Source organism: Balaenoptera physalus (assembly GCF_965194825.1).
Source record: "Balaenoptera physalus genome assembly, chromosome: 20".
In the NCBI taxonomy this organism is placed as follows: Eukaryota; Metazoa; Chordata; class Mammalia; order Artiodactyla; family Balaenopteridae; genus Balaenoptera; species Balaenoptera physalus.
The window spans coordinates 25349201-25369500 of NC_138901.1; the positions used below are offsets into that span (position 1 = coordinate 25349201).

The 20300-nt window shown below is 53.3% G+C and overlaps 1 protein-coding gene and 1 long non-coding RNA gene across 4 annotated transcripts; one reads left to right on the top strand and one right to left on the bottom strand.

Moving 5' to 3' along the window:
• Positions 1-7477: 7477 nt before the first annotated feature.
• LOC309650457 lies at positions 7478-14380 on the bottom strand. Its single transcript, XR_014257580.1, has 2 exons — positions 13468-14380; positions 7478-7785 (listed from the first exon to the last, which is right to left on the bottom strand). It is a non-coding gene; the product is annotated as an uncharacterized lncRNA (long non-coding RNA).
• On the top strand, positions 12970-20174 carry PHOSPHO1 (phosphoethanolamine/phosphocholine phosphatase 1). 3 transcript variants are annotated; one of them, XM_082441789.1, is made up of 4 exons: positions 12970-13327; positions 14406-14504; positions 16639-16748; positions 18529-20174. In XM_082441789.1, the coding sequence occupies exons 3-4, from the start codon at positions 16704-16706 to the stop codon at positions 19285-19287; spliced, it is 804 nt and encodes a 267-aa protein (XP_082297915.1). In that variant the 5' UTR covers positions 12970-13327; positions 14406-14504; positions 16639-16703; the 3' UTR covers positions 19288-20174. The 3 variants fall into 3 exon arrangements, with proteins under 3 accessions (XP_082297915.1, XP_082297914.1, XP_082297916.1); XM_082441788.1 differs by lacking the exons at positions 12970-13327; positions 14406-14504 and having other exon boundaries at positions 18411-20174; XM_082441790.1 differs by lacking the exons at positions 12970-13327; positions 14406-14504 and having other exon boundaries at positions 18534-20174.
• The last annotated feature ends 126 nt before the right edge of the window (positions 20175-20300 follow it).

Consider the following 20300-nt stretch of genomic DNA (forward strand, 5'->3'; position numbering starts at 1 on the left):
CCCAGCTGAATTAAACTAACTGGCTTGAGGGACTTGGGTTTAGATCTTCACAGCCAAAACGTCCATCCTTCAAACCTGCTTCTCCATAAATAGCAACTCTATCCTTCCCGTGGCCCCTTCTGGCTCACTCGACTCTCTCACAAGCACTGGCCTCCTGCTGCTTGTTCCCTCTGCCGGAAGCCTCTTCCCCAAACATCTGCACAGCTGGATCCCTCACTGCGTCCCACACCTTATCAGCTGGGCTTCGTCCAGCTGTCTTTGAATAAATATCATCCTTCCCCCCACTCTCAATACCCTTCCCTGCCTTATGTTCTCCATAGCACATATAGCTGTCCGGCATTCTATACATTTACTTATTGGTTGCCTCTCCCATTAGATGTGAGCTCCATGAGGGCAAAAAGGTCTGTGCCCCTGGTGCCTGGAATAGCACCAGACACATGGTAGGTATGTAATAAGCATTCGTTGAACGAATGAGTGCGTGAATGACTTCCCCTTAAGGATTCTCCGTAGAATCCTTCCTAGGATGGAGAGGGCTGCTCATGGTGGCAGGAGCTCTGATTTGGGGACAGCGGTAGGAGCCAGCTACGTCCTGGGGCAATTTCACTGCGAGCAGTCATAAGAGCAGATCGTAAGTCTCACCAGAAGGTGCAGGTGCAAGTTGAACCAGCTTCTCACAGTGAATGATGAAGATCCTGGGGGGAGGAGTTAGACCCGGCCTTGGGAAGGACCACCACAGGGCTTGGGAGGAGCAGGTGGAAGGCGTGGTGCCCTGTTCCCTGCACTGCTCAGTCACCACAGAGCCTGAGCCAGGGACGAGAGAGAGGAGCCCATCATGTGTGATGGGAGTGGCTGAGGCTGTGGCCAGGTGTCCCCTCCTATCCCCTGACTCAGTGCCCTTAACCTGACCTTGGCTCCCCGGATGAATCAGCAAGTTCCAACCTCTGGGGTTTGTTGCCGCACTTCCCTCCGGGCCGGACTGGAGGATCTTGCGTGACATTAAGTAATACACCTGGGCGGGCAGGAGGCTCAGGAAGCCAGCAGCAGCCTGGTGACAAGGGTCATCCAGGGCCAAGGCTGTGTCTCCGTATAGAGACCCCAGCCCAAAAAACAGCTGATGCTGGGACCTTGGGGGTGGGGAGGGGTTCCCAGCCTCAGCTGAAAATCAGCACCTGGGGTACAAGTAGTTGAAGAAATACAGTTTCGAGGCAGCACATCCTCACAGAAAGTGAATATGAGTGTGCCTTGCTTTAAGCCACCACTTACAGGAAAACTGCATAGCTCCTGAGGATAAACCAAGGAGCAGGTCCATATTTTAAAGAAGGACTCTCTTTGGGGATAGTGGGCATGGGTGAGCTCCCCTAGTGAACTGGAAATTGTTGCCTTTATGAATATTCCGCTTCCACATAATAATCATTTGGAATGTGGCACTCTCTGATTTATAAAATGCCTTCAAAGATGTAAATACTTTTCCACATATATATTCTCATCAGAGGGTCCTATGAGATCCCCATTTTACAGATGAGAAAACAGAGGCCTAGAGTGGGTAAGTCATACAGTTCAGCCAGGTTTTTGGACTTGAAGATCTTCCCAGCCCAGCATGCTGTCCCCATGTGATTCCTACAACATCTCTACAGAGCAGGAGACTATGACCCATGTGACAGAAGAGAAAACCGAAACCCAGCGGGTAAAGGCTCCAACCAGATTCTCAACTCTGAGCCCAGACTTTGGAGTCAGACAAAGTTTACCACTCACTAGCTTTACTTAGCACTTATTTGACCTCTATGGGCCTCGGTTTCCTCATCTATAAAATGGGGGTAATAATACCCATGTCACACAAGCTGTGAGGGTGAACTGATGTATGTTATTGCTTAGAGCAGTGACTGACACATAGCTGCTATTTTTATGCCTGTCATTCTTGTTATTTTTACAGTATCTCACACTTGTTATGTGAAATATCCACAGAGACATGTTATGGAGTCTCCTCCAGGGGTGAGCAAGATGTCAGCCCCTCCTCATCCCAGGCTTTCACTCCCTTCCTGCTCTCGCCCCTTCCAGAAGGTCACACCAGGCTGCTTCTCTCCCAACCCCCAGGAGCTGCCCTGCCACCGGCCCTGGCCCCACCTCACAGCTGCCTTGGCCAAGGATGAAGGGCAATCCCCACAGCCCCTGCCAGCATGTGGTCACCCCGCCTCTGCCTGCAGCAGGGCCTGGAGCCTGGCAGGCTACCAGTGCTTCCTTGGTAGGATGCCCCACCGCTCCCTCCGGGTCCCTCTATTCTGGAAGCTGTAATTTAGACGGCCTTCCCCGCCCCAATTGCTATCTGTGGCAGAAGTCACCCTTCCCTCAGGCCCTGCCCACCCCCACTAGGCTGCCTTTTCATAAACAGCTCCTAGGCTGCCCTGTTATCTTAGGCGCCGTGGCTCTGGGGAGGAGGCCCTGCCACCCTGGAGATACAAATGACCCCTCAATCCCAGGGGAAGCCAGACCAAGGCAGGCAAAGGAAGGATGGAACCCTCACCCACCAGAGCCCAATATAGCAGCCCTCAGAACCTGACCCTGCAGTCTGCCAGGGCGGGTGGGGTGCAGAAAAGAGGAGAGCCTGTCATTATGCCCCCAACACCCTAGGGACTGGGTCAGCTTAGGCTGTGGTCTCCCCCGCGGCCCCTGCCTCAGCTCGGCATGCTCAGCCACAGGGCCATGGGGTGGGGTGGGGGGCATGGGGGGGCGTGTGGCAGTCAATAACAGCAGCAAAAGTGATGTTTCTAAAATGCAAATGTGACTGTGTCAATCCCTAGCTCCACACCTTCAGCGGCTCCCCGTGGCCCTTAGGGATGAGCCTCATAACACCCTCTGCCCTCTGCCCTTTCTACCACCTCTCTCACTTTCGGACCTTGGCACAAGCTCTTCGTCTGCCTAGACACAGCTCTTCTCTTCATCTAGCTCCTACTCATACTGCAGGTCTTAGCTTAGGAGTCACTTCTCATGGACCCTTCCCCTGACATCACCACCCATCACACTCCTCCCAGGTCCTCCCTTAGACTGGAATGAGTGTCCATCCCACGTACACCTGAAGCACCAGGCCCTTGCCTATACACTTGTCTCTCTCCCTTGCTGGCTGTAAGTGCTCCCAGGGCAGGAACTCTGTCTGGCTCAGATTGTTTCTAACACCTAGCCCAGTCCTGGTATACAGTAGGTGTTCAAGAAAAGTTTGTTGAAAGGGAATTTCCTGGCGGTCCTGTGCTTAGAACTCTGCGCTTCCATTGCAGGGGGCCCAGGTTCAATCCCTGCTCAGGGAACCAGGATCCCACAAGCTGCACAGCACGGCCAAAAAAAAAAAAAAGTTTGTTGAAAGAACTCATTGATGAATAAAGGGATGGCTCCTCTGCCCTCCAAGATGAGTGGGTCTCTTGGGGGCAGGGGTATTTGCTGCTTTGGGCCCTTCATTTTCCCAGAAAGCCCCAACTTCAGTGTTCTGTCCCTTTGTCCTCTAAGTATAACTTCAGGCTTGCTGCACTGTCTGTCCATTCTGATCTGGAATATACAGTTGCTATGGTCATGGGCCTGCCACTGGGGAGCCCTGAGGGGCTCTGAGGACGCGCTGTAGGACAAGGCAGACATCCCTGTGTTGAGAGGGAGGAAGGCACAGAAAGAGGGAGTCCCCAGGCCATGGGTCACTTACAAGCAACAATTCTGTTACTAGGAGGCAGATGCGGGTTCTTATTTCGGCACTTTTTGCTGTGATACCCCCGTATCACACACTTTGTATTCTGCTTGCTCCAAAGACAGACATTGCAAAGAAGAACCTACAACCACAGCAATGAAGCTGAAGTTAGATTGTTCTACCTGTTATCCCCCTAAATTATTGGAGGATCTCTGAAATTTGACCTCTGCATCCAAATTGCATTTCCTCCATCGTTTCTCTCATCCTGAAGTTTCACTTGAGCTTCTCCCAGACCGCCTGCCTGGGAGACCGGGAAAATATGCGCACTGCAGCTGCTTCTACCTCCCGAGAGCCTGAGACCCACTCCCAGGAATACAGCCACGGAGCCAAGGTCTAGGGCCCAGGCCTTTTAGGGGTAGAAGAGTGGGGGCTCAGCACACCACCTCCCTGCTCCTGGAGGCTGCCTGATGATGTGGCCAAAACCAGGCCTGGTGAGGACAATCAATCTAGCGACAAAATATATTACAAAGTGAGAGCTCTGGTAGGTCCCATAATCCAGACATGCTCCCACCTCAGGGCCTTTGCACTTGCTGTTCCCTCTGCCTGATGCTCTTCCCCTCAGGTTTCTCTAGGGCTCACACACATGGGTCTTTGTTTAACTGACCCTTTCGCAGTCAGACCTTCCCCGGTCGCCCTATTTAAATGGAACCTCCCTCACTCCCACCCCATTTCCCTGCTTTATTTTTCTCCATAGCACTTACTGCTTATCTAACATATAGGGTTCCTTTTCTCCCTCCCTCCCTCCATCCTTTCCTTCCTTCCACTGTCTCCTTTCTACAGAATGTAAGAAACATGTGTACAGGTGTATCACTCGTTTAGTTCTCTATGGCTGTGTAACAGATGACCCTAAATTTTTAGCAGCTTAAAACTAGCATTTATTATCTCCCACAGTTTTTGAGAGCCAGGAATCCTGGAATCCACAGTTTTTGAGAGCCAGAGGTGAAGTTGCAGTCACCTCAAGGCCTGACCCAGGCTGAGGGTCTGCATCCACACTGACTTGTGTGGTTGCTGACAGGCCTCAGGTCTGCGCTGGCTGCTGGCCGGAGGCTTCAGTTCCTTGCCTTGTGGGCCTCCCTATAAGACTATTCATGACATGGCACCTTGCTGCCACGAGAGCAAGTAATCCAAAAAGAGGAAGAGCAAGAGAGTGAGAGAGCCCCCAGGAGGGAAGCCACAGTCTTATAACCTATATTGGAAGAGACGTCCCTTTGTTTTTGCCCAATGCCACAGGTCAGACTAACCCTGGGTGTGGCCACCAGGAGGCAGGCATCACTGAGGCCATCTTGGAAGCTGGCTACCAATCTCCAACACATCTTCCACACAGAGAAGATGCTCAAGAAACAGTTGTAGAATGAAAGAAGGAAGGTAGGAATGATTTCAGCAGAAATCAGTTCTCATGGGGAGCTAATAGCTGTGACCACTGACCCATCCCTGAAGGATCTGGACCACATTCAGCTTCCCTCACCCTCCCCCCCACCTCTGTCCCTGCAATGCTGTCTTATAATTCAACTCCACCTCTTCCCAGCCATGTGACCTCGGACAAGCTGCTAAACTCACGGGCCTGTTGTGGGGATGAAAAGAGATGAGGGTGTAAACATCATAGTGTCTGACTCACACAGCCCTCAAGAAATGTAGCCATCATGGGCCGTACTGTGTGTTACTAATACCAGAGGGAAAAACCAAAGTATCTCCCTGGCGTCAGGAGCAGTTTTAGAGCTGCGTGTGGCGTGTGTGTGTTTCTACATGTTGACTCCTCCAGGAGAAGTGGCTGAGAGGAGCTGTCCAGGGTCTCAGTGCCGAGGGCGGGTCATGTGGGCCAGAGATGGTCACATGCTGGGGCCTTAGTCACCCAAACAAGCAGGACAGACTGTTGAGCACATGGGCCGCTGTCCATTTACAATAAGTAGCATGTGTTACCCCAGTGGTGCTTAACCTTTTTGCAGGAAGGGGAGAGGAGGGCAGGTGGTGTCACAAAACTTTTTGAAAGTTTCCATAAAAAATGCACATTGGTACATAAACACACAAAAATGTATGTAATAAACTCAGGCCATTCCCAGATGGACCACAGATTCAAAATGCTAGCACCGGACTGTGACCTTCTTGAAGGCAATGAGGAGCTTGTGTCTCTTGAACAAATGAATGCATGAATGAATAAAAAAAGAACAAAAGAGTCAACTGCCAAAAAGGCCAGAATCTTGGAATCTTTGCTGGTTAGCAGCACATCATCTCCCCTGGTATAATCACCTCTGGAAAACTGGCTGGCTTCATAAGACCTGGGTTCAAGTTTTGCCTTATCCACCCTACTGACTGTATGACCTTAGACTTGTCACCTAACCTCTCTCAGCCTCATTTTCCTCATCAGGAAAATAATGTGAATTACAGAGAGTGTTTTTTTTTGTTTTAAGGTTTTTTTTTTTGGCCACGCAGCGCGGCTTGTGGGATCTTAGTTCCCCAACTAGGGATCGAATCCGTGCCCCCTTCAGTGGAAACGTGAGTCCTAACCACTGGAGCACCAGGGAAGTCCCCAGAGTGTTTTGTAAGCTCCAAAGTCTACTGAAAACATGAGGGACTCTTATTTTTGGTGCACCTGGACCTAGGCAAAAGGAACCCAAAAAAATGTTCCTATCAACCTGCCCTCAAGGCCTCCAGCTCCCATCAGCACAGGCCTGCCTTAGGATAGGGAGATTCCTGGGTGGGGCAGCTTGCTCAGAGGAAGGTGTAAAGACATGCTGAGCTGCCAACCCCATCTATTTTAGCATATCCACAGTCAGATGGCCAGGTTGCAACACAACTGAGGCTGGGACAGCTTGCTTTGGTCTCATTCCAGGCCTAAGGCCACACCCTACAGCAGTAGATGAGGTAGAGACTCCTGCAATCCTTCAGGCAACAAGTATTTATTGTGCGGCTGGCTGCTCTAGATCAAGGCCTGTGCAGGTGCTGCGGATATCCTGGGAGCAAACACACTATGGCCCTATCCTCCTGGAGGTGACAGTCTGATGGGAGGCAGACATTAATCAATCACCCAGAACAAGTACAGGGTGCTGTGGAGATGTGGAATGGGAGGTCCTGACATCAAGGTGGGAGGAGGGGTTGTGGGCATAACAAATTTCCTTTTAGAAGTGACATACGAGCTGAGCCCTGAACTCCGTGAGAGGCCATGGATGGTGTGGGAAGAGGCTACAGCATGTGCAAAGGGCCTGTGGTAGCACATGTGAAAGTCTGAAATAAGGCTGGTATGTTTAGGGCACACAATACGAGGAGGAGAGGGATGCAAGAAGTAACCATGGACACGAGGCAGGCAGAGACTAAATCGCCCTGTTCTCTCTAACGTGACATTTGCAAAAATGAAGAGACTAGAGTGGCAGATTTCAAGCCTCTGAAAGCTGTTTCACAGAGGGAGGGTGCTTAGAAGCCAAATGAGACGAACTACCCCAGCAAGTGGGATCTGAGTCAAACAGCACAGACTTCTTGGCCCAGAGGAGGCCCTAGGGGATTACTTTGTCTACTTCATCTGTAGTGGGGGTCTGCCAGGTAGCAGAAAGGGTGTTTGCTCATTCATTTCTCTATCCTGTTCCCCCTGCCACATTACTCCCCAATCTTGTTTAGTGGCAGAGGACAGCAGACAGCTCAGTCAGGGTGAGCCCGTTGTAGGGAGAAGGGGCTGGGGCTGGGGAAGGCAGGGAGGGAAATGTTACCCGAAAAACTGGGTTTGCCTCTTGGTGGTGTCCAGCCAAAAGACACAACCAAACCAAAGAGTGGGAGAAGGAAGGATTAATTACCTGCAACAAGTAAGGAAAACACAAGGGATCTTCCCCAAAGCAGCAAAATTGAAGTTTTAAGCTAAGGGTACATGCATACTCTTGAAGGGAATTGGGCAGTGTACGCATATTCATGAAGTGGCTTGAGCAGAGGAGATTCAGCATAGAATTGGGGCAAAGGTGGACAGAGTTCAAGCTTTAGTTGATTGAAGTCAGAAAAGGTCAGCATCATCACTCCTTTTGTTCCGATCAGTCTGGGGTCTCAGCTGTAGTTCCCATCCTCCACCTGGGTGGGGGCCTTAATTCCTGCAGAATTCAAAGATATGCATCGGATTGTTATGTATATCCCTTGAGGGGTAGTGTTAGGGTTAGGGTTAGGAACTAGGACTCTGTTTAATCGCTGAGCTATTGTTTCTTGATTGCCGTTCCTTTGTTCCTGCCCGTAAAATAATTAATAACTGAGACCTGTTTAAGGGCATGCTTTGTAGCCAGGCTTAGATCACAAAGTGGCTTAGGTCAAAAATGGCCTCACTTATGTCAAGAAAGCCAGGCCTGGTTCTCTCTCTCCGGGGACCCCCTACCCTATCTGCTTACAGAAAGATGCAGGGGTGGAGAGGTGTTTGGGGTGTTTCCAGGCTGCTCAGGGAAGGTGGAAAAGAGAGGGAAGGGGACAGCCAGCAGCAACCAAGAAGGAGAATGGTCAGGGTGGGGCACCTCTAGGGGACCCTACCCCTGGATTATGAGTCTCTTCTTTTTCCTGGAGGCACCTCAGGTCCCAGCTGCCTTACCTGCTGAAGGACAAGACAGAAGGGCCCTGATGGTCACAGGTAGAACAGAGCTGCCAGTTCTCTGAAACTGCCCCCCCACTCCCCGCACCAACCAGGGATCGAACCCGTGTCCCCTTCAGTGGAAGTATGGAGTCGTAACCACTGGACTGCCAGGGAATTCCCTCTGACAGTCTTTTGGGAAGAACTATTTGCTTGTCCCGGTCTTCTCTCTAAATTATAACTCCTGGATGGCAGGGTCTATGTCTTGCTCAATGTCATATCTCCCAGTGCCTGATGCAGATAATATCTGTTGAATGAATGAAAGGACAAACCCATAAATACTGTATAGTAGTGGTGATTTAGAGAGCAGGAGACTGGCGCTCACAGCTACTGATGCAACCCAGCTCTGAAGATCTGAGCCTTGATCTATGTTATTGCCAGATTCTTCCAAGGATGGGGGTGGGGGTGGGGCAGCCTATTCCAATCTATAGGAAGGCAACTCAAAACTCAGAAACTTTTAAGGCAGGGCCATGTGATGATTAAGAATAGAGCTCTGCGGCTGACTGCCTGGGTTCAAGTCCTGTTTCTGCCTCTTCCTAGCTCTGTGACCTTGGACAAATTACATACCACTCTCTTTGCCTCATTTTTCTCATCTGTAAAATGGGGGAACTAGTAGATCATAGGCTTGATGTGAGAATGAAGAAAGCTGAGGCTTGTGGAACACTGCTTGGCATACATTAAGTGCTCCATCAATGTCAGTAATTGTTGTCTAGGAAGGAGATGAGATACCTGGAAAGGGATTTATCCAGCCCTTATCCCTAAGCCCCAGCACAATGCCTTAGACCCAGAGCACCTAAAACAGATCTTGCAGAACTGCCTGAGCGGGATCACTCCCAGTGGCCTCTTCCACTAAGCCCACCTGCATCAGTTACCAGATCCCCAAGGGAACCTCTGCCTTCTGCAGACAGAGAAGTGCTGAACTGAACATTGGGACTGACCGCCACTTGCTACACAGCGTCTTTGGGCAAGGTGCTTTCTTAATGTCCCCAAGCTTCTGCTTTCTTATTTGTAAAATGGAAATACTAAAACCCATCTGCCAGGGTTGATGTGGGGATTATGTTCTTGGCACCCAATCGGTGCCCGGTGCCCGGTGCCCGAATGCAACTGTCCCGGCAGCGATCTGCTCTTCCCTCTGGCCCGTGCCCCTCTCACCACCAGGCAGATTGGAGAGTCAGAGGCCACATTCCTGGCCTCCCGGCCTCCCAGGCCTTACAACCAAAACCTCGGGGGCACGAGTTACATCCTCTTTGTGAAGACCAGCTGAAGAGCTCTATTCCTGGCCGCCTGAGTCAGGGTTCACCAGGGACTCCTGTCCCTGTCACCTCAGATGACTCCCATCCCCACAAGCTCTCTGCCAGATGGACTGAGCTGAGTTCTAAGGTGAACCTCATGGGAGGGGAGGAAGTTCTGCAGCCAGAGCGCTGGGCAGAGGCCTCAACCTGCTGGGGGCGGGGATGGGGTGTGGTAGCAGGTGGGAATTCCCATTCCTTCTGTCCTCATCTTTAGACACATGGCTGATCATCCAACTTGCTTACTCATTGGCACAATGAGAGGGGAAAGTTTATAGAGAGATAGGGTGTGTCCTGAAAATTTTAGTGCAGGGAGAATTAGGAGTTTCTACATTTATTCCATAAAGGCGCTTTGCATGAAGCCCCCGTTGAACTTTGGTATTCCTGTGGCTGGAAGGCGAAATCAGGCAGTAAGAACTCACTATAGAGGGCTACAGGAAGTTCTCTGCCCACCCCTCCTTAAGCCCCAGGGGTGCATTTGGAAACAAGGTTAAAAGGGCTAATTGCATCAAAGATATTAGAATCTAGTGCCTCCTGAGAGCATGTGACCCTGGACAAGTCATTTGATCTCAATTTCCCTGTTGTAAACGGGAATAAATCCGAAGTGACTGTTGGTGGGAAGATTTAACAGGGAACGCAAGTGGAGCACTAATGTTGAGGAGACTAATGTTGAGGTGAACACAGCAGGGGACTTATTTCATCCAACAACAAATATCTAAGGCCTACTATGTGCCAGGGTCTATATGCTAGGGACTAAGGGGACACTAATAAATAAGACAAGCGTGGTCTCCGCCCTCATGTTGCCTACAGGAGAAGCAGCGAGGCAGACACTGAATGAGAGGGTGTGGCGTGATGATTAAGGCAGCCAGGTTGGAAGCCCAGCTCTACCATTCACCAGCTGAGTGACTCTGGTCTAGCTCAACTCTTTGTGCCTTGATTTCCCAACAGTAAAACGAGCCATGCACCCACTTCATAGGGTGGTGAGGATTTCATGAACTGACATATGGAAAAATATTTATGTTACCTGAAAACTAGGTTCGCCTCTTGGTGGGTGTTGAGCCAAAAGACACAACCAAACCAAAGACCAGGAGAAGGAAGAATTTATTATTTAAAGCACACTTTCACTGCTGTGGCCCGGGTTCAACCCCTGGTCAGGGAACTAAGATCCTGCAAGCCAGGCAGCACAGCAAAAAAAAAAAAAAAAAAAAAAAAAAAAGTCAATAAGGAGAACACCAGGCATCTTTCCCAAAGGAGATTCAGCATAGAACTGGGGCAAAGGTCAACAAAGTTCAAGCTTTACTTGATTAAAGTCAGGAGGGTCAACATCTTCATTCCATCCTCCACCTGGGCAGGGGCCTTAGTTCCTACAGAACTCAAAGATATGTATCAGATTGTTATGCAGATCCCTTGAGGAGGAACTAGGACTCTGTTTTATCGCTGAGCTATTGTTTCTTGACTGCTTTTCCTTTTTTCCTGCATTCCCTCACTTTCCTTAGACTCATGAATTACTGAGACCTGTTAACGATAAGCACCGTGGCCAGGATCAGATCACAAAATGGCTTAGGTCAAAAATGGCCTCTCGGGCTTCCCTGGTGGTGCAGTGGTTAAGAATCTGCCTGCCAATGCAGGGGACACGGGTTCGAGCCCTGGTCTGGGAGGATCCCACATGCTGCGGAGCAACTAAGCCCGTGAGCCACAACTACTGAGCCTGCGCGTCTAGAGCCTGTGCTCCGCAACGAGAGAGGCCGCGACAGTGAGAGGCCCGCGCAGCGCGATGAGGAGTGGCCCCCGCTCTCCACAGCTGGAGAAAGCCCTCGCACAGAAACGAAGACCCAACACAGCCAAAAATAAATATAAATAAATAAATAAATAAAATTTTTAAAAAAGAACCTGGTGCTTAATCACTGTATAAGATTGCCTTTAAAAAAAAAAAAAAAAAAAGGCCTCTCTCATGTCAAGAAAGCCATGCCTGATCTCTTTCTCCAGGGACCCCGTACCCTATCTGCTTACATTTACAGCACCTACTATGCGCTCTGTTAGCACACACGTGATCAGTATAATAAAAGGAGCTGCAGGATGTATAACAGGACAAGAGTTGATGTCCAGGCTGAGCTTGCTCAGCAAATGGGGTGGGCGTGGTCCTGAGGAGGAAAGGGCCCCCTGCAGGGGAGCAGGAGGAAAGGGTGAGGCGTGAAGACAGGGGTGTGAGATGAAGTGGAGCAGCAAACCAGTTGAAGGAGCTGGGGCACTGGGAGTTACTGGCAAGGGTTTTAAGGGTCAGGTTTGCAGATTTAAAGCCTTGCTTCCCCTTTGTATGTATGGAAACATGGCACACATTTGTCCTATTCATCAATGTACCCCTAGCCCCTGGCACAGAGATTAGGGTACTCCCTGGCTGACCCTCGCTCCCTCTCTGGTTTCCAGCCCCACTGGCCTCCAGATCACTCAGGGCCTTTGCATTTGCGCCCTCTCTTCTCCTGGGAGTGGGGCCAGGGAGACCAGGGAGGACTGAAGTTAGACCCAGGCCTGGGGCTGCCCACCTTCTCCCCACTCACACAGCCCCTTTGTGACCTCCATGAGTTAGGTGTGCCTGGGTTTGAACTCAATTTCTCCTGCTGTCAACATTCAACCATAAGTGCTGCGATCTAGTACGATACCCGGTTCATAGTATGTTCTCAGTAAATAAGTTTCTTTCCTCTCTAAACATAATCTTCTCTCCTCCTCACCACCAGGGTGGGAGGGCATAAGGGTGGGGCGGGTGTGGCTAGGAAAGGACTCACGGAGCGAGGAGAAAGTGGGTTTTTTTATTTACCACACTACTTGCAAAGGGGCAGAGAGTTTGGTCCCCAACTTAGTGTTTACAGGGTAGGGGAGTGGGAAAGTCGGCAACCCCCTGTGACCTGTAACGGGGGCAAGGGTCCCAAGAAGCGGGGCGCAGTGACTCCGCCTGGAGGGCAGAGGGCACCTAGCTATGCGCACGTGGTAGAGGAACTGCTTTTCCTCGGCGGGGTCAACCGATCCCTACTCTCGGACTTAGGAGAGCAGAACGGAATAAGGGTTGGAGATGGGGGTGCATTTCTGCAAATCTCCGGGATCAGAGCTCTGGAGGCGGCGGTGGAGAAAGTCCACAGCCCGGGCACCTCCAGGTGTGTGCTCGGGACTTACGTAGAGGCCCGCAGCCGCTCTGAGGGTGCCCCCCACCCACGCCCCTCTGAAGGGACGCGCTCCACCTCCACCCTCCTACCCTTGCCCGCAGCTCCCAATCCCACCTTCGCTCGCGCTCCGGGAGCCTCCGGAGCAGACGGGAGGCGTGGCCTGCAGGAGGCCCGCCCCCTTAATGTTCTCCGGCACCACTGTGATTGGACAGCCGCTTGTGACGTGCGGGGACTGCGGTGGGCCCGGGTGCTGCGGCAGCCGCAGCGCCAACCGCGGCTCGGGCTCCGGCTCAGGCTCCCGGGTATTTAAAGGGGACGCGGCGGCGGCCCGGCGGGGGGATGGGGGACAAGTGGAGAGAGCGGCCCAGATGCACATCATCCACGGCCCCTCGGGAGTGGAGGGACTCGTGAGAGCCAGAACCCAGAAATCCGGGGGCGGATAAGACACCGCGTCCCCTCCAATTCCCGTAAGCACCCCTTGCTCCATCCTGCGCCCAAATACCTCAGCTAGCCCCTCTCCCCACTCTTTACACTCCAAACTCAGCCGGGACAGACCTCCGCAGCCACCGCTCCCCACGTGAGTCCTGGGTTTCCCGAAGTGGGGAGGGCTGGGGTCCCAGTGTGGGGTGGCGGCTGCGCTGAGTCTGAGAGCGCTCTTTCACGCGCGTGTCATTGGGGGAGTCTCCGGGGCGGAGGAATGAGTCCCCTTTTTCCTACCTCAGGAATGGGCTGTCCGCGTATCGGTCCGTCCCCGACTAGGACAAGGCTTAGGAATCCGTGCTCCCTTGCTCCCTGCCACCCACGAGTCCCCTCGACTCCCGAGCTGCCCGCCCGCCGCCCCTCACTGGAGCGAAGCACCCGCCAGCTGGGGGTGTGCCAGAGTGCCTGCTTTCCAGCCACCTCTAAAAATATCTCTCCCCCCTATTCCACCGGCAGCTGCCACCTCCTTGCCTATTGAGGATCCCCTCCTAGCTTGTCCACCCAGGCAGGGCGAGACCAGAGGTGACTCCTGGTCTCAGCTTCCTCACTGGCACGAGAGCTCCAGGACTTTAACCCAGCTAGTCAGGACTGCAAGCTCACAACCCAGGGGGCCAATAGGGAAAGTTCTGGCTGCAGTTTTCCCAAGAAGCAGTAGAGACCCCTGAGTTCTAATCTTGATTCTGATGCTGTGTGACCCAGGATGTTATCTTGACCTCTCTGGGCCTTTCCCATTCACTGCTGGTGGTGGTGAGCAAGGAATAGACCATGACAAAGTTGGGAGTGCTGTCTGAGGGAGGGAGAGAATTCCAGCCTAGTGGTGGAATCTGATTTCTAGTGGTTGATACTAAGAGGACGCGTTACTATAGTATCTCTGGGGTCCTTGCCCCCACCACATCCTTATCCTGCACGTTTCTCGTAGAAAACCGTTAAAACTGCTAAAACTCCATCCATCCATTAAGAGGGGCATTTCAAACTTAGGGCCTATGCTTGTTTCCCTCCCCCATCCCCAGGTGTCCTCCCACCCTATTCCCATAGATGCAATGTAGCTGCACTTGTGTAAAAAGGTGCACGGGGTGGGGGGGGGGGAAGGGGAGGGGAGAGAAGCACTGCTTTTAGGTAGGACTAGAACGTGGACTCCCTGCCAGCCTGATGAAACCCTTCTCTCTCTACTCTAGCCCACAGGAGAAGCTCAGAGGTCCTGTCCCCCTTACCTCTGAGGGACTATTTTTGGTGACCACAAAAGGATTTGATCACGCAGGACAAAGCTAGCAGAGGTGAGTACCTTTTTGAATGTCACAGGAGCCAGATCCGAGCAGGGCCTGGGGTCCCTCTGACTACTCTGGGGTAGGGATGGGTATCACAGCATGGCCTTCTCAGTTTCGAGGGGAGAAACCCAGGATGCCTGGCTTTCTGCTCTGGGGACTAAAACAAGGGCAACTCACCAAATAAATGTTTAACTGATTTCCCTAAATACTAGTATTAGATGAAAAAAATGTAACTATTTATTTTGCTATGAGAAGTTTTGAACGTGATTAAAAACCAGTAGACTGGGCTTCCCTGGTGGCGCAGTGGTTGAGAATCTGCCTGCTAATGCAGGGGACACGGGTTCGAGCCCTGGTCTGGGAAGATCCCACATGCCAAGGAGCAACTGGGCCCATGAGCCACAACTACTGAGCCTGCGCATCTGGAGCTTGTGCTCTTCAACGAGAGGCCGCGATAGTGAGAGGCCCGCGCACCGCGATGAAGAGTGGCCCCCGCTTGCCGCAACTAGAGAAAGCCCTTGCACAGAAACGAAGACCCAACACAGCCAAAAATAAATAAATAAATAAATAAATAATAAAAATAAAGGAATTCCTTTAAAAAAAAAAAAACAAACCAGTAGACTATTCCACCAAATTTAAAAAAGGAAAGAAAAGAAAAAGAACCAAGGGCAATGAAAGTTGGCTTCTGGGTGGCTCCTGGAGACCCTTTTTTATCTTTGTATCTGCCCGGCACATGTCTGTCCATGTTTGCTTTTACAAGGGGAGTGGCATCCCTTGACCTTTTCTCTTTGGATTTGCCTGGCCCCTGGGGGACATGTGATTATCAGGCAGGATTCTGGAAGGCTGAAACTCCCTCTAGATGGGGCCTGGGGACAGCCCTCCCACCTCTGACCCCCCAAACGTGCCCTTCCTTCACCTCACATGCCTCCCTCCCCTTCTCTCCCATCTTCTTGAACGGTGTCTCTTCTCCCAACCCCCTCCCTCTTTTTGCCCACTGCCCCATTCAGCTTTGGCCACCACTCTCAATTCCTAGATTACAAGTTCTTACGGGAAAGGCTGAAACCCACATCCCATCCCTAGCGAAAGGGTTTAACGCATGTGTGGTCAGGGAGTGGGGAGGGATGGGGTACCTCAAGATGGAGAGCGAGAGAGCCCCTCCCTCCTGGGATATCCCAGTCTCTGTCTTGAGGGCTACAGCTTCTCCTTGCTGTCCTGGGATGGTCTGGGGAGAGTCAACTTGACAAAGTCAGAGGGGTACCCAGTGTAACCCACTCTCACCACCAGAGGGCAGCAGCCAGCCAGACCTTTGCTCCTTTGCTCCTTAGCCTGTCTAGTCTCCGGGCTCACAGTAGCTTTCCAGACCTGTCCCAGCTGCATCTAGTCTCTCATTTAACCCCAGGATGGAGGGGAGGCACTGGGAGTTGTGGGTTTGTAGCTGCACTGGTGAAGCCCCCACGAAGCCAAACCCTGTCCCCAAAGTTACATAGCAAAGTCCGGCGGAAATTTCAACCCGACTCTTGCTGACTGCCAGCCTCTAGAAGCACCAGGGAGGAAGACAGTCCCAGATCACCTGTGGTGCCCAGGGGTCCCGGCCCTCCAGCTGTGGTGCAGTGAGCCTGGTCATCTGCCCCTTCCCCTTTGAGGGCAGAGGGCAGGCAAGGCTGTGGCCAGGTGTTCATGAACCAGGCTCTGTGCCACGGAACCATCATAGCCTTGGGCAAGTTATTAATTCTCTGAGCCCTTCTCATCTGCTGAATTCATGGGATTGTGATGAGCAGGGAGAGAATATGAGTGAAGATGATTTGTAAACTATGATGTACCATACACAAGAATGGGGCAATGACCATACAGAGAAAAAAGCACTGGTCTCAGACTCTGAGATCTGGTTTTGAGATCTCTCTCTGCCACATACAGTGGGTGATGTCTGCACAAGTTGGTTAACCTTTCTAGGTCTCCGATAATATCTGTAACCTTTCCAGCATCGTGGGGGATTGTTAAGAGGGTGCCTAGCAAGGGCTTTGTGGTCCTTAGCCTATCTGAGGGGCTGTTTTTACTGAGTGGTTCCTGGGGCTCAGGAGAGGGGTTAGGACAAGGAAACAAAGCCACCTGACTGGGCACCCTCAAACGGAACTTGTATGGTTGTCAGGAGCTCTGGACGACAGCTGGAGGCCAACAGTCCCTACAGGTGGTGCCCAGGGTGATGTACTGACAATGAGCGGGTGTTTTCCAGTTGCTGGCCTCCGATGCCTGTCTAGGGTAAGTGGGTCCCTCCAGGGGTCTCTTAGGATGAGGCCTCAGCTCCCATGTTCCCACCATGGGGAGGGAGGAGCCCTATCCAGCCCCTTTTAAGCCTGCCCTCACCTCTACTGCACCTCCACTAATCCCTGGAAGCTTCCATCCCAGGGGTGGGGCCCTGATGCTTTACATCCTCAACTCCAGGGATCGTGGGCCACTGAAACTCACAGACAGATGTTGGTGAGACCAGAGAGTGACTCTAGGGATGAAGTCAAAGGGACAATTCTCTTAGGGAGGCAGATAGCAGGTTCAAATCCCAGTTGGGAAATTAGGAGCTTGGCCTTCTGTTTACAGGATGTGCCAGGCCATAAACATCACAGGAATATTGGAAAGGGAGCTAGGAAGAAACCAGAAAGAGGAGTGGTTCTGTCTCAACTAACTGGGGTGGGGGGTTGAGAGGCAGAAGAAAGCCAGCATGGTGGATATTCTGAAGCTGTACATAATCTGCTCGCTGCCCTTCTGTCACATAAAGCTGCTGGCAGGCAAAGAGGCAGGGACAGGCTGCAGAGGGCTTCTGCTCTCCATTTGCTTGCCTTCGTGCCCTCACACTTGCCCTGTTGCCTCCCATCCTCTCCCTTGTGTTTCCCACCCGCCGCCCCCCCCATCAACATGATTAACCCAAGGTCTTGACTTCCTGTCCCTTCTTCCCCGTGCCCCCTGGCATGACTTCCTCCTAGCCCTCTTCTTCCCCACTCCTGCCTCATCCCCCCCACCCATGTCCCCACTACCTGCTCCCTCCTCTGTCTTTTCAGCCACTGCTGCTCTCTTTCCTCTCCCTTACCTGTCTCCCAGGTATGTCGTGGCCTGGTGTGGGAGGCTCTGACTTCCCCAAGCCCCACTGCTTCTCCTGCTGCCCGCTTGCTTCGGACTCTGGCAGAAACCCCACCTGCTGACAAGTTCCTCCCAGGGAATTGGCAAGTGACTAGTGATGAGCTGTCAGCACAGGGCCCTAAAACTCCCCAGAGAAGTTGTGTCCCATCCTTGGACCCCTGCCCAGTGCCACTGGCTGGAAGCAGATCACAGAGAGCCTGCCTGGATTTGGGATAGTCAATCCACCTACCTGGTTCTTCCAAGAGCTAAAATCCAATTCTCTGGCCAGTGCAGAAGCCCAGGCATCTAACTCTCCAGGCCTGGCACTGATTGCCCACATGCCTTGGGTGGTGCCAACAAGTCTTCCCTGGCTCCTCCGGTCCACCACAGTCCCACAAGCCCTCGGTTGTGCATGGCCACAAAGGGGAACGAGGAGGCTGCTGGAGTTGGATGAATGGGTGGTTTCCCTTGACTATGTTAGGGGAGAGGGAGTAGAGAGTCCCTCCCACCCCCCCTGTATCCAACGGACAGCTGGGGTCACTGGAAGTCTCCAGAATAGTCTAGTCCAGAAACCTCCCCAAAGGAGTGCCCCCTTGGAAGCTGCTCTTCCACTCTTTTAAGCTGACCCTCGTTAAGCCCCCATAGCCCCGGATAAGAGAAGAAGCAGGTGCCAAAGAAGCCCTTCTGGGTTCTCGAGGAGGATGGTCCCCTGAGGATAAACCCCAGCGCAGTTAACCGAGAGGTGCAAGGGGGTGGGCGGGGAAGGCTGGGGGTGGGGTCGGCGTTGCTTAACCAGTCTTGGGTCCTCCTCAGGTCTTGGATGTGCCAGCGCCTCTGGCTGTGGCCCGCTAACCAGCCTCTCCCCGGCCGGCTCCCGCCGCGCCCCCCCTCGCTTGCTCCCTCCTCCTGCTCCTCTCTCCCCTGCTCCCAGGACAGCGGGATGGCTGCGCAGGGCGCACCGCGCTTCCTCCTGACCTTCGACTTTGACGAGACTATCGTGGATGAAAACAGCGACGACTCCATCGTGCGCGCCGCGCCGGGCCAGCGGCTGCCTGAGAGCCTGCGTGCCACCTACCGCGAGGGCTTCTACAACGAGTACATGCAGCGCGTCTTCCAGTACCTGGGCGAGCAGGGCGTGCGGCCGCGGGACCTGCGCGCCATCTACGAGGCCATCCCCCTGTCGCCCGGCATGGGCGAGCTGCTGCAGTTTGTAGCCAAGCAGGGCGCCTGCTTTGAGGTTATTCTTATCTCAGACGCCAACACCTTTGGCGTGGAGAGTGCGCTGCGCGCCGCCGGCCACCACGGCCTGTTCCGCCGCATCTTCAGCAACCCGTCGGGGCCAGACGCTCGGGGGCTGCTGGCGCTGCGGCCCTTCCACGCGCACAGCTGCGCTCGCTGCCCCGCCAACATGTGCAAGCACAAGGTGCTCAGCGACTACCTGCGCGAGCGGGCCCACGACGGCGTGCACTTCGAGCGCCTTTTCTACGTGGGCGACGGCGCCAACGACTTCTGCCCCATGGGGGTGCTGGCAGAAGGCGACGTGGCCTTCCCGCGCCGCGGCTACCCCATGCACCGCCTTATCCAGGAGGCGCAGAAGGCCGAGCCCAGCTCCTTCCGCGCCAGGGTGGTGCCCTGGGAAACCGCCACCGAAGTGCGCCTCCATCTGCAACAGGTGCTGAAGACGTGCTGAGGACGTGGCCTGCAGGGGGCACCCGGGCGGGGAGTGGGTGAGGGGGTGGGGGTCGGGAAAGACAAACCTAGCTTTATTACCCCCTTTCCCTTTCGCTTTGATATGACCCTCCGGGAATTTCCGGAATCCTAGGTTCGTCCATTTGGGGACTGGAGGAGGGAGTTCGGAGCTGTCCCCGTCTATGCAGTTAACCCAGCTCTGCTGCCTCCCCCAGTTCCACTGCAAGCAAATTCCGGAGTCTGCCCCACCCGGGTGGTGCGCATACCTGAGCAGGCAGCAGTGTTTCCGCAAACCTGGTCCTCCCAGCTGGGAGGAAGGCGTTCCCTGGCAGGGTAGAGAAGGAACATCTCCCGCTGCGTTGGGTTAACTGTTGCCTTGGGCTGCATGACCTCCCTCCCCCAGCCTTCTGTCAAGGGGACCCAGGTCCTGCACTCTCCACCACCCCCTCCCCCGCACCGGACTCCCCGCGGAGAGAGGTGGCGCTCTCTGCCGACGGTCCCAGGCCTAGATCTTGCTTTACCTACTGTGACCCTACACTGCTCTCCTTGCCTCCCTCCCCCCCACCCACCCTGTCAGCATCCCAACAGGAAAAAAAGCCAGAGGGCACAGACACCTCCTGGTGGTGGAATGAGGTAGCACACTGTCCGGGTCTCGGGTCTGGCCAGCCAGGGACCTCACAGACCCCGAAGATATCTCCTCGCACCCCAGCCTCGTCTATGCAGCAAGAAACCAGGGACTTAACCAAAGTTGCCCCGCCGACTGGGCCCTCTGAGTCCCCCTTCTCCCGTATGGAACAGAAAGCCATGATGTTTTAAAGCAGAGCCAGTGGAAACCCAAGGCCCTCCTCCCTCTTTTGGTGTTTCAGAGCTATAAAGGAGGTGAAGGGGCAGAGGTGGCTGAGATCTCTTGCGCCGCAGTCTGAGGGATGAGGGTGAGGTGATCTCTGCTCTCAGAGAGCCCCACTTAAGTGAGGGAGCTGGTCCCCACTCTTGGGAGGAGTGCCCAGCTTGGGG

Coding starts and splice junctions, on each gene's coding strand:
- PHOSPHO1 (XM_082441788.1), top strand. CDS start 18,418: ATGTGCCAGCGCCTCTGGCTGTGGCCCGCTAACCAGCCTCTCCCCGGC.